This window comes from Oryctolagus cuniculus, chromosome 13, assembly GCF_964237555.1.
Source record: "Oryctolagus cuniculus chromosome 13, mOryCun1.1, whole genome shotgun sequence".
Classification (NCBI taxonomy): domain Eukaryota; kingdom Metazoa; phylum Chordata; class Mammalia; order Lagomorpha; family Leporidae; genus Oryctolagus; species Oryctolagus cuniculus.
The window spans coordinates 55,424,877-55,441,677 of record NC_091444.1 but is presented as its reverse complement, the minus strand read 5'-3'; the positions used below and the strand labels follow the sequence as shown (position 1 = coordinate 55,441,677).

The following is a 16,801-nucleotide window of genomic DNA, read 5'->3' as shown; positions in this document are numbered from 1 at the left end:
TTCTTATTTTTGAGTACAAGAATTCTTTGTATACTTTGGATACCAGTCCATTAGCACATTCATCTTGCAAACATTTTCTCTCAGTGTAAGGCTTGTCTTCTTATCCCATTAGACTTCACTGGATCTACAGCTGTTGCTCAAGAGCTGTCATATGGTACCCGTGCTTTCTGTATTGGAGTTCCTGAGCTCCAGTCCCAATTCCACTTCTGATTGCGACTTCCTGTCAGTGCACCTGGGATCCAGCAGATGAAAACTAAAGTACTTGGCCCCTGCCACCCATGTGGGAGACTCAGAATTCCTGGCTCCTGGCTTCAGCTTGGTCCAGCTCTGGTTGTGGGAATTTGGGGAGTGAACCTATAGATTAAGATCTTTCTCTCTCTCTTTCTCTGCCTCTCTCTCTGTCACTTGCCTTTCAAATCAACACATTTTCTTAGAAGAAGGAGGAGGAAGAGGAAGAGGAAAGAATTAAGGACTTGAAGGCAATCCACAACAGAAACTGTCACAGTTATATATATCTTAAAAGTTTACCTCAACTAAAAGAATGTACATTTTATTATAACAAGACATCACCCTATCTCCACACTCAATTATCAGATGGGCAGTGATGAAAGAAACTATCAAAAGTCAAAAATGTAGGAAACTGGCAGTCCTAAACAACCCTTATGAGCATGTAAATTGGTACAAACTTTCTGCATGTAGTTATCTATTGACAGTTTAAAATTTTTGAACAACAATAAGTTGGAATTTATCCCAGAGATAAAAACAGGGACACTGATATAAGTATCATGGTATTTATTGTTATTTACCACAGTAAAAAAAAAAAAAGCAGAAACACTCTAAATGTCCAACAGTAACAATGTTCGTGAGCATTTTTTGTCCATTCAAATAATGGATTATAATACTATTATGCAATCATTATCTGATATTCATATATACATTTATTTAGAAGGCAAACTAAAGTACTAAAAGTAGTGAGACCCAGTTTTTGTTATATACATTTAAAATTATATACAATATAATTATATTAAATGTAAATATGCTATATATATTATATATTAAATGTAATTATATTATAAACATTAAAATGTTTGCCATGTAAATTTTACAAAATATATAACAGGGTGGTGTGTGTGTATTTACACTTCTGGGATAAAATATCCAAGCATTGATGAGACTATTGTTGAATAATGAGATTCCTGTGATGTATTTTTTGGCACATTATCTTTATTTTCTAAATGCAAATGTGTTAAACACAAATAACAAAATGAGATAAAGTAAAACTAAATCTTATTTAAAGTCTTGTAAGAAGGAAGGTGGCAAGGGATTGTTTGGAGCGACCCAGAGCTGGAGTTGGACCCTGCTCTGCACCTGCAGATGGCATGCCCTCTGCCAAGTCACTCCGCTTCCTGGAGGCTCAGCTTCCTGCTCACACACTGGGCATAACTGAGCCTTCCTCACGACGTCATTGTGAGGGAGGTGTCTCCTTGCTATCGTTCAACAGATGAATGCCATTCTACCAAGACCTCTCCTTTCCCTGATTCTGTCACCTCCTTAACTAGAACTTATTTTGAACTAATCATTTAACACCAGCTGTTAGTAATTCCTAGTTAGGAATCAGACATGCACTGTTTTATTTGCAAAGGTCTTGCATTTTCTGGATTTGGTCTCCTGTGTAATTCTCCATTTAGATTCACTCATAACCTTGTCCATGAAGAAATGTATACGTATACTTACATGTCCATAGGATGTATTTAGGAATGTTTCAATTTTAAACAATTATTTATTTTCATTTTATTTGGAAGGGAGGAAAGGCAGGGAGACAGCTTTTATCTGCTGGTTCACTCCCCAATTGCCCACAACAGCTGGGGCTGGGACCAGGCTCAAGCCAGGAGCCTAGAATTCAAATCTAGGTTTCCCATGTGGGTGGCAGGAATCTAAGTGGGGTACACATTAGCAGGTAATTGGAATCAGGAGCTGGAGCTGGGACTTGAACCCAAATGCTCCAGTATGGGATACAGGTGTCCCAAGCTGTCTCTTAATCGCAGTACAAAATGCCTGTCCCAGGAATACTTCTGTGTATTCCTCCTGGTGCTAAGCACATGGCTCTGGCCTTAGTGTGATGGATGTCTACAAATGTTCAGAATGAAGAAATGGCTTTGGGAGGAAAGGTGTTGGGCTACTTGGGAGAAAATCTGATTTAAAATGCAGAGGCTTGAGCCTCCACATTTGGGTTTTCCTTTGGCAGCAGGCTGGGCAGCTGGCCAGTATTAAAGTTCTCGAGCAGGGCACTGGGAAAGCCTGGGCACAGCTTTTTTTTCAGGGAGTTGCCTGGGCTGCCTGGCCCCTCCCACCTCCTCACTCCCAGACAAAGGCATTGAGAGGCTCTTATTGCCCTCGTGTGGTCTGTTCTGGAACTACCTTTGAGAACACCCGCCCAGATCTAAACTTGGAGGAGTAACAGGGTTGAAGAGGAGGTGTGTTCATCTACAAGTATTTGTATGTGATAAAATCAAGGAGTCATTAAATATTTGTATAAATCTGGGGCAACAGTTATTAAGCACCTCCTGGGGTTTCCACAGTTTAGGAATTTACCATTTAAAAACTTTTAGAATGAATCTAGTAATACAGTGAATAAAATAGTTATAAAATTTACCATATGTTCTCCCTGATCGGTGACAACTGACTGAACACCAAAAAGGAAACCTCCTGAAGTGAAATGGACACTATGAGAAATGGTGACTTGATCAGCATAGCCCTGACTGCTAATGGACAACTTAATACATTATCCCTCTTAGTAGTTTTTTTGTCTGTTCTACTTAATATGACTGGTTTAATTCTGTAATTATCACACAGTTATTCTTAAGTGTTGAAAATTAACTGAAATGTGATCCCTGTTAAACATAAGAGTGGGAATAAGAGAGGGAAGAGATGTATAATTTGGGGTATGCTCGGGCTGACTTGCCCCAATTGGTAGAGTTGGAAACATACCAGGGGATTCCAGTTCAATCCCATCAAGGTGGCATGTGCCAATGCCATCTCACTATTCCAAGTGATCAATTTCAGTTCACAATTGATCATAATGAAAGGACTAAGAGTCAAAGGGAGCACATAAACAAGTCTAGTATCTGCTAACACTAACCGATAGAATAAATAAAGGGGAGAGTGATCCAACATGGGAAGTGAGATACTCAGCAGACTCATAGAATGGCGGATGTCCTAAATAGCACTCTGGCCTCAGAATCAGCCCTAAAGGCACTCGGATCTGGCTGAAAAGCCCATGAGAGTATTTCAGGCATGGAAAGCCAAGACACTCTGGCAAAAAGATCTCTGTGAGTGAGATCCCAGTGGAAAGAACAGGTCTTCAAAGAGGGAGGTGCCTTTCTCTGAAGGGAGGAGAGAACCTCCACTTTGACCATGACCGTGTCTAAACAAGATAAGAGTCGGAGAACTCAAGGGGCTTCCATAGCCTTGGAAACTCATGACTGGAGCATAGGGAGATTACTGATGCCATAGACAGGAGTGTCAATTTGTAAAGTCAACAACAGGAGTCACTGTGCACTTACTCCTCATGTAGGATCTCTGTCCTTAATGTGCTGTACACTGAGGCTTAATGCTATAATAAGTACTCAGACAGCATATTTCATTTTGTGTTTCTATGGGGGTGCAAACGATTGAAATCTTTACTTAATGTACACTAAACTGATCTTCTGTAAAAAAAAAAAAAAAAGAAATTATCAATTCCCAACTTGACTCTCACTGGGATTAAACATGACAATAGGTCTGATCTGATTTCATCATCATTTAAAAAAAATCATTTATTATTTTTCACTTTATGTTTCTGTGTGGGAGCAAACTGTTGAAATCCTTACTTAAGGTATACTAAGCTGATCTTCTGTATATTAAGATAATCGAAAATGAACCTTGATGTGAATGGAAGGGGAGAGGGAGTGGGAAAGGGGAGGGTTGTGGGTGGGAGGGACGGTATGGGGGGGGAAGCCATTGTAACCCATGAGTCATACTTTGGAAATTTATATTCATTAAATAAAAGATATAAAAATAAAAAAGAAATTTACAAAATCATGATGAACATCTGATACAGAAGGCTTGGTGTGGAATGATAAATACAAGAAGAAAGAGTAATTTATGAGGTTGTACTATATAAAAGACTCAGATGTTCCCCAAAGCTTATGATTATTGGAAACAAAATTGTCTCTGAAAACAAACTCCAATCATTTAAGGAAACACTTTCCCAACTTAGTTTCCAGTGTGCTTCACAAGCAAGTGCAGACCATGGTAGGAGGGTATGTAGGTGAAGGCATTGAGCACACTGGGATTTGAAGAAATGGGGAGGGATCTCTGCTCCAAGGAGAATTTCAGGAAAATTCTTCCATGTTCTCAAGTATAAGTGTTCTTTGGCAAAAATGTGTTATTTTCTCTGTGTAGTTATTTAAGGGTTTTTTTTTTTTAATTGCCATTCATAAATCCCCTCCCCTCACCCATTTCTCTTGGGCTTTCCATTTCTGCTCTTGGATAATCTCTTCATGATACTTTGAGTCTTCTGTACTCCCTTATCCCATCCTTTATTGACTCAAACACCTTATGCTCAACTTTCAGTCCAAAATTTCTATTGCTTTATGACTCTGGGAAGCAGTTGACAAAAGACAACACTAACTACTAATGGAAGAGGTTCTCTAAACAAATTGTAAAAACATAAATATGAAATGTAGCAGTGGTCCCTTTAATTAGACAAACGAGCAATAAAGAGTCTGGACCATTAAGATAATTATTCAATTTGCTCTTCCTATATTGTGTCTTTAGATGCACATTTAGCCACTAAAGTTCAAAGATGGAGAACAAAAGGATAAGCAGATTCATGGTTATTTATAAATTGGTTCTCTGGAACAAAGACCAAAACTGACAGACTGGTTAAGTCATCACCTTGTACCAGCTCTAAACTGTGTCTGTCTCAGACCTCAGACAAATCTCCGTGAGGAGACTGGACATCAGTGCTAGCAGTGAAGGTGAAGACCAACACAGCACCAGAGACCACATGCTGGAATACAGGAGCTTTGGGAAAACAGGATGACTTTGGTAATCTCTGGTATAATTTAAGGCACATCAAAATAATTCCTCATCCTCAAACATCTGACTCTACACTTTGAAATTCCTATCATAGGATACTCCTTTGACTTTAGCCTTTGATACTCAAAGGCTAGTAACTGAAATGCCAATACCTCATCTGGAAAAGGATGCTCATTAACATCCATAAAGTACCCATATATTCTCTATGATGGGTAATTTCTCATCAAAAGGCAGATCATGGTTCTTACAATGAGGGCCTTGGGATGAAGGTGATGAGGAACTAGGGAATAATAAAATGTGAATATAAAGAGGGAAATCAGAGCACCAAGAGAAAAAGTAAGGGAGGGCTAACTCCCTCCTTCACTCACAACCTCACCTAGGCAGACCCAGGCTGGTGTGTTGAACAGCTGATAGGATGGTGGGTGCCTCTGAATGAGGCTGAGCTTTTAAGGCCACAGAGAGGGGGCTGGGCTTTGGATGGTTCTACTCACCACTGGGAGATTAGGATTTGGGAAAGGTCCAGGGAACTGGGATGGGGTAGGTAATCATCACCCAGGCTTGTATAAGCTTATCTGGAGTTGGGACAGGGTGGGAATTCTGACCTCATACAGGGGGAGAAACCTTCCCATTAAAGAAGTGTATGTTGTGGGGAATAGTGGGGGGGAAGTTGTTGAGGCTCAGGCTGGGATGGGCCTGAGCCCAGTGGTCACTCAGGCAGAGGACAGTTTTTCAGTCTGGACCAAGTAGATTCAAGTAGGATGCTCCTGTGAAATACTTGGAGAGGAAACACGGCAGTCTTGTCTTCATTTCCGCTCAATACAGTCCACTCCCATGGTGTTGTCAGGGCAACGGCAGTTCCTGCTACCTGGAGTGGCCAAGCAGAGGTGAGTGCAGCCGCCATTGTTCACAGAGCAGTAGTTGTGGCCTGCAAAAGGCAGAAATCAGTTCAACAGCCTTCTCTGACCTGACTCAACAGCCACTGAGAGACAGGACACCGTATTAACCTTATTTCATTTTCTGAGAGGCCAAAATTGTGGCCCGTTCCAGGGGAACAGAGAACACTGTACTAGGTACTCAGCAAAGCTAATCTGTTGTTTGTTAAACCAGACAGGCAAAAACACTGATTCTCCATTTGGGGGCTATGCAAACTTACCACTAAAGATATAAAACAGATCTCAGGGAGGGTTCTCCAGCTCTCATTAGAACATGGAGTACTTCCTATCTACTTACATTCCTGGTTTCACTCTAACTGGGGTAGAAGGAGAAAAGTAGAGAAGGGGAGAGACCTTTGAGAGGCAGCATGGCATGGACTCTGGAGCCAGGCTGGCACCATGAGAGGTGCGACTTTGAACTTGTTTCCATTTCCTCATTTATAAAATGAGCACAGCAGTGCCCACCTCATAGGGCTGCTGTGAGGATGAAATGAACTACGAATACAAAGCGAGTTGATCTATGCCAACTTACTAGCTCTCAGTAAATGCCGTACATATACTTGAAATTAATTTTATTAGTGATTATTATCACTGTTAGGCCAAATATATGGACTTTAAATCAGCAGAGATCCGAACATTAATGTTCCATTTGGAACCTGAAGACTGTATACTTCTAGACCCAGTCCAAGACTCAGTACTTTATCTCTGTCTACCTCAGGCCTGGGTGTGTTCTATATATTCACCTGGCTCATGTGCTCAGTAATGAAGATCCTTGAGAGACAGGATGGCTAGCAGTTGTACCAGCAGCCCAGCAGCAGCCACAGCGTGGACTCTATATCATCAGGTTGCCCGCAGGAGTATGGGGAGTAACAGTACAGGCGAGTTACCTTGGGGACACTGAGACAGGGCCGTGGTGATGCCATACAGCCGGGTCTGCTTGTGGGGGTGGAAGGAATCCGTCTCTTTGGAAACAGCCAGATCGACAGCCACCACAGAATTCCTATAGAGCACAAAAGTCAGGAGCTCAGAAGTACATCTGATGGTTTGAACCTTTCTCCAGGGAGTGACTTTTTTGCAGTTTTGGGTATAAACTGGAGGCCATAAGCAGATATGGTGGCCTTGCTCCTGAGACATCCCTCCCTCCTGGGGTGCATCAGGCCTGCATTTCTCTGGCTTCCAAAAGAAAGGTGATGGTCAGCCAGCTGTCTCCTCCCTCTCTAAATTCCAGGCAGGAAATGGGCTTTCTCTTCAGAGCCCTGGCCAGCTGCCTCCTCAGTTTAACCCCTCCTTTTGCAGAAAGGGTGGTCAACAAGGGGCTGTGGGAACATTGCGGTTTAAGAACCATAAGCAGGGCATGAAGTGGGCATGCAGCTGGCCCCGGGACCAGCTCCTGGGGGGAAGGGACAGACGTGCTGAGGAAGTCCAAGTTCACAGACTTGAAACTGCCCTGCCAGGAGCATCCAGATGACAAGGGGCACCTCCTGCTCCCCTTCTCCTCCACCCCCACCTGCATCCTGACAGCCCAAGGGTGAGGAAGAAAGGACATCTCTGCATGTCAAGGTCAAGACAAGGGGCCAGAGGAAAGGGCCTGGCCTCCCAGAGACAGAGTGGAGCACAGGCCCGCCCAGCCTCAGCAGCAGCCAACTTACGTCTTCCAGTCTGTGTAGTACAGATTCTTCCCGTAGCTCGTCACAGCAAAAGGATACTGGAGCCCTTCGAGGACCTTGCGTCTGCCTGGCTGACTGGGGTGCAGGCACTCTGCCCGGTTGGTGCCTGTGTGCAGCAAAGACAAGTCCCTCATTGTTCGCACAGAAGTGGGCCCTTTGTGTCACAACTGGAGGGTGCCAGGGGCAGAGGCGGGAGAAATTTGGCATTACAGCAACAAATCCTAGAGAATACATGCAGCCTGGTCTTAAAACTGGAGAGCTGTCTCTCGCTCCTGTGCCCTGACCCTTTCAACGATCGATACCCACTGCCACTCTGGCTCCCACACCTGCTTCTGCTGGGGAGTCGGGGGCTGGGGCAGAGAAAATGCAGCTCGGCTCAGCTGGTCTGGAAGCAGCTGGTGCCTAGGTCTGCTCCTACCCCCAGGCTCCTTTCTCTCGGGAGGAAATACATCATCTTCCAGCTCTTGTCCAAGTTCCTCCTTCCTGAAGCTTCTCCAGCCCCTCCTGCTCTATGAATTCAGAGCCTTTAAGGATTGCTAACCTACAGCACTGGTGAACAGCTGCACCCAGCTTCCATCAAAGGCCTGCATGATGACTGCATCTTAAGGCCTGGGATTTCACTGAAGTGCTCATGCCTCACTCTGTCCTAACGGGATGGGCACTGTGCCTCACAGCCTCTGCATCCCATGTGGCACCTGACAGAGTGTCTGGAACAGATATTACTCAATAGAGACTCCTACGGAGAGAGACGATAGATGTTCCTCCCTGACTGAGCATTCTTCCCACATCCCTGGCCTGAGGGACACCCCACAGTTGCCAGTGAAGGGGCATACAGCAGGGACTACTTGTGGGTGCTCTTACTTTATCTTTCTTGGCTCCAAGTCCTGCCTAAGCTTCTGGGGGACAGAGAGAGCTACGAATAATGTAAGCTGTGAATTGCTTAACAGATATCAGGATGTCTACAGGTCCGTGTGGTACCACTTAGAACAGGAGTCAGACAGCTTTGGCTGTGAGGCAAAACCAGGAACAGTAGGCAGGTATTTATACAAGAACTTAAAATGTAACATTTTGGGGCTGGCACTGTGGTGTAGCAGGTGAAGCTGCTGCCTGCAGTGCTGGCACCCTATATGGGCACCAGTTTGAGACCCGGCTGCTCCACTTCCAATCCAGCTCCCTGCTATGGCCTGAGAAAGCAGAAAATGGCCCAAGTCCTTGGGCCCCTGCATCCACATGGGAAGACCCAGAGGAGGCTCCTGGGTTCGGATCTGCACAGCTCCAGCCGTTGTGACCCATTGGGGAGTGAACCAGTGGATGGAAGACCTCTCTCCTTCTCCCTCTGTGGAACTCTGACTTTCAAAAAAATAAATAAATTAAAAAAAAAAAAAAACATAAAATAAAATGTAACATTTTAAAATGCAAAACCCATATAACTTCTGGGTTACATGAAAGTAAGTGGCAGGTTAGATTTGGCCCAAGGCTGTAGTCTGCCAAAGATGGAGAACTCTCCCTGAACAGGGGAAAGCCTACCGTCACCTGCATCCACCCAGCAGAGCTGAGATGAGAACGAGTCGAAGGTCAGCCCGTTGGGCAAGCCCAGGTCATCCTGCACAAGAATCCTGCGGCTGGTGCCGTCCATGTAGGAAGTCTCAATTTTGGGGTTGTCTCTGTTCCAGTCTGTCCAATAAAGGTTCCTGGAGGAGGAAAAGAAGGGGAAAGAGGAAGAGAAATAAGAAAGACCTATGAGAAAAAGTTTACACCTCGGTGCACCTAGGTGTTCTTTGGAGGTTTATACAGCTGGAGTGTTGATCTGTACTCAATCCATAGGGAAAATACCCAACTTCTGAGCTGTCAACTTACAAAGCTTTGGCAAAAGGTGTGCAAGCGGGGCATGGTTGCAAGTCCACATTGGAACACGTGCCCAGCGTTCTACTGACTATAGTCACGTATAGCGCCCTCCATCCTGTACTACTTCACCACTGGAGTCAGAGCCTCACATCTAGGAATATCCAGAAGGGCAGATGTGGGTGGAACAGAGGCACACACATATTCACGCAATGATACCCTCTCACGGAATCCATCACGATGCCTCGGGGGTTCACCAAATCGGTCTCGAACAGCACCCAGCGCTGGGTGCCATCCAGCTTGGCGACTTCTATCCGGTCCAGCTGAGAATCTGTCCAGAAGATGTTGCGGCCCAGATGGTCAACGGCGATGCCTTCCGGGCTCCCGAGATCTAGAACCACACAGAGAGCGCCGCTGACTTTTTTTGTCCAAGCAGGTGCCGACTTGGTTTGTTTCTGATTCTCAGTGCTCTTTCCCATGACGTCCACTCCCTGTGGCTTTGAATGTGAAATGCCTGCTGTTTATAGACAAGCAACCCTCAGAGTGACAAATCCGACATCATTCATTTGCTCACTGCGCTGGGGACCAGGACTGTAATGACAACTATGCTGTTGCCCACAGCCCAGGAGAGACCCAGGGCCCAGCCTGGGGAAGCCAGGGAGGGATTCCCAGGGAAGTAGCTTCTTGAAGCTGGCTCCTAAGGATGGATAAGAGTGTGTCAGGCAAAGATGCTATATGAGGGTTTCAGGTAGCAGGATCAGAATTTAAGGAAAGCTCAGACCTGGCTTGATGTGAACTGTATGTAATCTTACACGGCTGGAGACAAGAGGCGGGACAGTGGCCAGAGATGCAGTTAGGGTGCTGAGATAACAAGCTTCGAGCTTATCTCATGGGCCAAGGGGAGGCCCAGAAAGATCTTAAGGTGGGGAATGGAACACATGGAGCTATGGTATTTGATAATTACGTGTCAGAAAGGTCATTTCAGAGAAACAATACCTCCAAGAAATTGTAGCTGTTACTTCATAGAAGTATAAGGGGTACATAGATGGAGTGACAGTAATTACAAATAAACCTCCTGGAGGTCTCCACTGGGCCACAACAACTGGTTTCAAACCAAGGGTTGCCACTGGGAACTTGCAATGTGAGTCTTGTGCTCCCTTTTAAGTTGTATTAGTTGAAGATAGCAATGCTTTTCTTAAACTTTAAAACAATACAAAAAAAAAAGGGGGGGGGGGAACTTGGGTCTTACTGGTACCACTGAAGGCCACTGAGTACAGTGTACACAGGAAGGGGAAGAGGATGCCCCATTTGAGGAATCTGGGCTGTGAAGACTGGGTTCCTCCATCAAGTTAAAAGCACTGCAGACCCTCGGCTCCCTGGGTTCAGGCCTTCACTGGGCCCCTATAACAGAAACACTGAAGTCCAGGAAAGGACATTCCCAAGGGACATTTATGAAGAATCAGAAACCACACTTGAATGAGGTCTTTACTACCCAAAATAAAGTGGGGAAGTATACAGTATTCAGATACTTCCCACCTCCCTGAAGGCACAGAGACAGGGAAACTGATCCCCTGTCAGTCCCTTTGTGGCTTTCAGACAGAGCAGATCACTGTGGGGTGTATTTGGAACGAGCACATTCTATATGAGAAACAGGAGCCGCTCAGACTCAGGGAGGGAGGGAGGGAGGGAGAGAGAGAGGGAGAGAGAGAGGAGGACCAAAGCTGGTCAACAAGAAAATCAATAGGATACCAGCAGGGAAACCCTGGAGGAAGCTCCATGTCCCGCCGTCTCTCTATAACATCTGGTCCTGACAACCAAAGCCCTTCTCCACCCCCAACCAGAAAGAACTCCCTCGGGGGCTGTGCTGGGAAGCCTTGCCCTTTACTGTTCAGTGGGAGGAAGAAGCCTAGAGAGGAAGGTGACAGAGGTGACAGAGCTGCACTGCTCCTGTCAGAGGAGACAGATTAGCATCGTTCCTAGAATATTTGGCTGGGACTTCACCTCAAGGGAAGAGAAGTCCAGGATTCGGACTGAACGAAATAAGGAAGAAAAGGTAACCACCGCCACTCTCACGCACTAGGGAAGTCCAACCTGTACCACGCAAGTTCCTGTCCCTCATATTAATATATAAATACATAGAGTTCTTTCTTCGCACAGATCCTGTTTTGGTTGTATTCTGTTTCCCCAGTGAGTAGGCTTTCTGCTTGGAATGTTTCTTGCTGTGCTTCAAGTTTTCTTGGATGACTATCAGGTCCAAAAACAACAGGAAATAGCAACTGATGACATACTCCCCACTTCCACTGGGCTTTTAAATCAAATAGTAGATAATAGTAGCAACATTTTTAAGAGAGAAAGAGAAGAGAGAGAAAGAAGATGCAAAAAAAGGCATTTTTGAATTTCAATTCATTAAACCAAAGCATGAAAACGAGCAGACTGTATATAGTCTGTTGGCTCCCAGAGAAGGATTTGGGGTCTGTATCCAAAGCCAGACATAGTGAATTCAGCCTCAGCTTCTTGTCTCCTGTGAAGGAGCCAAGGAAGGGAAAACACGCCCCAGGGGTTGTTCACCAGGATAGGGACGCTTCCAGAACATCAATTGTTAGGGAGACGTGTAAGCTGGAAACTGAAAAAGCTACATTCGTTCCTAAATAAAAAGAAAATATGACGGGGTGGTGCTATGTGCAGTGGGTTAAGCCTCAGCCTGACGACTCTGGCATCCTCTATGAGTGCTAGTTCTAGTCCTGGCTGTAAATGCCCTAGATAGAAACTGGGGAGTTAGTGTTTTGAGTGTTTTGAAAATTAATGGTCAGGGCACCAGGGCTGTGGCATAGGGGGTAAAGCTGCTGCCTGAGGTGCCAGCATCCCATATGGGCATCAATTCAAGTCCCGGCTGCTCCACTTGTGATCCAGCTCTCTGCTAATGCACCTGGGAAGGTAGCAGATGATGGCTCAAGTACTTGGGCCTCTGCACCCACGTGGGAGACCTGGACGGAGTTTCTGGCTCCTGGTTTTGCCTAGCCCAAACCCAACCATCATGGCCATTTGGGGAGTGAACCAGCATATGGAAGATCTCTTTCTCTCTCTCTCCCTTCTCACTCTGTCTTTAAAATAAAGAAAATGAACCTTATAAGTAAATAAAAAGAAACATGAAATAAGGCTCAAAGACTTCAAAGATGGCCCTTTGATGTGTACATTTGACAGAGGAACAAAAGTAACTTCACAACAAGTACCAACAGCTTGATCATGTCTTTTGAGAAAAACATTCCCAGCTAAGCTGATGAGTCACTGACCTATTAAGCAACATGTAATTCTTGACCTTTTCAGAACAGGGTCATTTTTGCCTGGATTTTTGTTGTAATGGTCTTTAAGCCAGATAAAGGACACCTGTTGTAAAACAGTCCTGACTTGTTGAATGTAGGCAATAAAACAATGTAGAGTTCTTGATTTCAATTGGTATCCTTAAGGGATTGGGGTTAGGTGGTGAAGTGCAGGCTGTGCCAAAGCATCACACACTTTATCATCAGTGATGCAACAAAAAAAACGAGAAATGTCTGCAGCATTCAGCCTGATCTGTTGTACTCCTCCGGTGCAGGCAATCAGAGCAAGTGCAGTGGGGACAAGGTGAAGAAGGGAACCTATCCCAGCTTGTGATGTGACAGCTGAAGTGACAACCCCTTAACTGGACAATTGTGTTGGGAACAGGTGCAACCATCAGAGTTACTATTTGCTACATGCTTGTGATTCTCTGTACGGTTTGGTTCATCTTCTTGCTGCTTTTGGGAAAATCCCAGTGGAACGCCTCATGGGACAGACACTCAGACAATCAATTCCAGGCTTAGAAGCTCGAGGGAGAATGCATGCTCAACCCTGCTGGCAAGTCTGACTTTTATTGTTCATGAAATCTTCACAACATAAAGCTTTCAGAAAAGGCCTAGGCACTAGTGTTTTTTCTGTTAGCTATTCTGAAATCCTCAATTATCGTCAACTACTTGCTGGCACCTTACTATGCTACAGATGTTACCTATAGAGGTTTTTTTTTTTTTATGTCTCTTTTTTTTGGCAGGCTGAGTGGACAGTGAGAGAGACAGAGAGAAAGGTCTTCCTTCGCCATTGGTTCACCCTCCAATGGCCACCGCGGCCAGCATGATGCAGCCGGCGCACCGCGCTGATCCGATGGCAGGAGCCAGGTGCTTCTCCTGGTCTCCCATGGGGTGCAGGGCCCAAGCACTTGGGCCATCCTCCACTGCCTTCCCGGGCCACAGCAGAGAGCTGGCCTGGAAGAGGGGCAACTGGGACAGAATCTGGTGCCCTGGCTGGGACTAGAACCTGGGTTGCCGGCACCGCAAGGCAGAGGATTAGCTTACTGAGCCGCGGCGCCTGCCACCTATAGGGGTTTTTTTAAAAAAAATATTTATTGGCTGGCGCCGCACCTCAATAGGCTAACCCTCTGCCTTAAGTGCTGGCACCCCAGGTTCTAGTCCTGGTCGGGCCGCCGGATTCTGTCCCGACTGCCCCTCTTCCAGGCCAGCTCTCTGCTGTGACCCAGGAGTGCAGTTGAGGATGGCCCAAGTCCTTGGGCCCTGCACCCACATGGGAGACCAGGAGAAGCACCTGGCTCCTGGATTCCAATCAGGGCAGTGCACCGGCCAGGGCAGCCATTGGAGGGTGAACCAATGGTAAAGGAGGACCTTTCTCTTTCTCTCTCCATGTCTCTCTGCCTGTCAAAAAAAAATTTATTTACTTTCATATTATTGGAAATTCAAAGAGACAGAGGTCTTCCATCCATCATTCCAATGCCCACAAAGCCATCAGCCCAGATCTTAACTGGGTCTCCCACATCGGAGATAGGGACCAAAGTATGTGAGCTATCATCTGCTTCCTCTCAGGGTGCACCTTAGCAGGAAGCTGGATAGGAAGTGGAGTAGCCAAGACTCAAACCAGGCACTCTGATCTGGGATGCAGGTTTCCCAAATGGTGTCTTAACTGCTACAACACAACAGCCACCTTGCCTACAGTCTTCAAGATCCAGGAAGGACTGGATTTTCTCCTAAAGTCAACTGGGGACCCATTGAGGGTTCTGTGCAGGGCAAGGACATGAATCTGATGAAGGGTGCTTCGGAAGAGGCATTTGAGAAGCCTCTTTTATTTTGGATACATTTGTGCTGATGTTTCTTCTCTGGCCCAAAAGAAGGGATATGGTAGCGTGTGGCGTCTGTGATGTGGAAATCCATGCAGCAAGGAAGAAAAGAGAAGCTGGAAGCAAGGCCTGAGACAGGCAAGATGCACACATGGAATCGTTCCAAGATTCCAGCAGGCCCTGGTGTGACAACTCAGGAACAATGGACCCATCTGCTGGAATTTCATTTACAAGGGCTGATGACTTGGGCCCCTGGCTCTGCTTCATTCCTCATGAGGCTCTTACACCCCTCCCACTCTTGGCAACTCGGCCCCAAGTCCACTGTGAAAGCCCCCAGGTCTGTGTGGTTTCTTGGCAGAGGTCAGGGGTCCCTAATAAACAGAGTGCTCTTCACAAGTGACTGACCTATAATGCACACAAATGTCCTATTCACAAAACGCATCTCTGCAGCTTTCAAAGGCCTCGAAGCCAAAGCTTGCTACTTGCCACAGTGCAGACAGGAGATCTCGAGATGTCTTTGAAAAGATGGACTCATGATCAACTTAGCAGGAACAGAAGGTCAAACACAACAGGTGCATGCAGGTGAGATACCAAATTCTGCAGAGGCCCCACCAAGGCATCACTGCATGGCCTTCCTAAGTCTGCTCCCATTCATTCTGAGCCTCCCAGGCAGCTCAGGAATACAGTGAACCCAGGACCATGAAGATGAGCAAGCCTCGTTCCAGGGTTTGAGCCCAGGCCCCTGTTTATTTCTGCAGGTCACAGAGCAGGAGCTGTCACCAGGTACAATCAGCCAGCACTCACCGGCATATGCAGTAAAGCCTTGGCTTCCATCTTCTTCATGGTGTTTCCATCCAGTGGGACGTTTTCTATCTTCCCAGTCTGGGCAAAGAGTAGGTGGGTTCCAGGGGGCAGAGGGATCACAGCAGTAGGTACTAAGGGTCTCTGATGAATCGGTGGAGCCACAGTACTCAGACCTAGGTTGCAGTAGAGGTGGATGAGCAAGGCCGGTGCACACAAGGAACACACAGATGCACACATACACACATGCACACCGTGTGTGAACACCCACACATCCACACATCCAGTAACATAACCTTCATGGCCCAACAAACTCCATAGCCACACAACACTCATTTCCCACCTGGAAGCAGCAGAAGTAGGATATGCTCAGCCAAATGACATTTGTGGATGAGATAATGTAGGCAGGGGCTTCACATTCAGCGTCAGGTGGGGGAAAAAGTGCTTAGCTTCCCTCTTAACAGAGATCACTTGGCTATTCACGCTCTGCTTTGCACACTGGGGCTGGCCACTGGTGAACCAAGCACTAACAGCAGCAGCCTGAATCTCCTGCCATGGGGAGTCGCCTTCTAATGGAAGCGTCGCTGCAGGAACCCAGCAGAATGAGCCTGCACTATGGGCCCTGTCCCACGGCCATGGGCTGGGACTGCTGTGCATGGGACAAACAGGAACATGTTCCTTCTGGGCTTTGAAGAACTAAGGGATGGTGGGGAACTCCTTCTCCCTCAGCTTCAGCCTTGCCCTCCCAACTGCTGACCTTGGCCCCTGGCACCACTTCCTGACTCACCTGATGACACTGTCCCAGGAGTGCACAGGTAGCTGGTGCTGCAGGGGAGGAGCACTGACCATGTGCTGGGGGACCTGGGGGAACCTAGGACTGGGCCCTGTCACTCTCTCATTGTGTGTGCACCTTTCTAGGCTGTGTCCTCGTCTCTCAAAAGTGAGACCTGGACCAGGTCATCGCCAAGGTCATTTCCAGTTCTCTCCCTTGTCTGTCTTGCCTGTTACACCTAACTAGTGACATAAACCAGTCCAGTGCACCTCTAGAATCTTCGAGTTCCATCAGTCCGCTCCAGTCTCACTGCCAGCACCCTGGGTCGGCCCCTCCCATTCCTCACCTGGCTTAATCCTAAGCTGGCAAGAGAGGCTGAGGCTCTTATGCCCGCATCCCGGTTCCTGCTGTCCAGCAGTGATATCGCTAAAACCAAAATCTGCTTTGCATCATTGATGACCACTCGAAAGCCTCCCAAAGCCTTCTGGGCTCCCTGCTGTCTTCGGGACCAACACCCAGGTCCACAGCTTAGCACGGACACTGCTCTGCTGCCCGGAGCAACAGCCTC

General features: G+C 46.5%; 1 protein-coding gene across 1 annotated transcript in view; it reads right to left on the bottom strand.

Moving 5' to 3' along the window:
- Positions 1–777: 777 nt before the first annotated feature.
- LOC103351035 (nidogen-1) overlaps positions 778–16,801 on the bottom strand; it is a 50,369-nt gene continuing 34,345 nt past the window's right edge. The window contains exons 10-15 of the mRNA XM_070054982.1: positions 15,461–15,637; positions 9,743–9,914; positions 9,215–9,372; positions 7,664–7,787; positions 6,902–7,014; positions 778–6,007 (exon numbers count right to left, since the gene is read on the bottom strand). Coding sequence (XP_069911083.1) covers positions 5,886–6,007; positions 6,902–7,014; positions 7,664–7,787; positions 9,215–9,372; positions 9,743–9,914; positions 15,461–15,637 — 866 coding nt within the window. The 3' untranslated portion in view covers positions 778–5,885. The remainder of the gene's footprint in view (positions 6,008–6,901; positions 7,015–7,663; positions 7,788–9,214; positions 9,373–9,742; positions 9,915–15,460; positions 15,638–16,801) is intronic.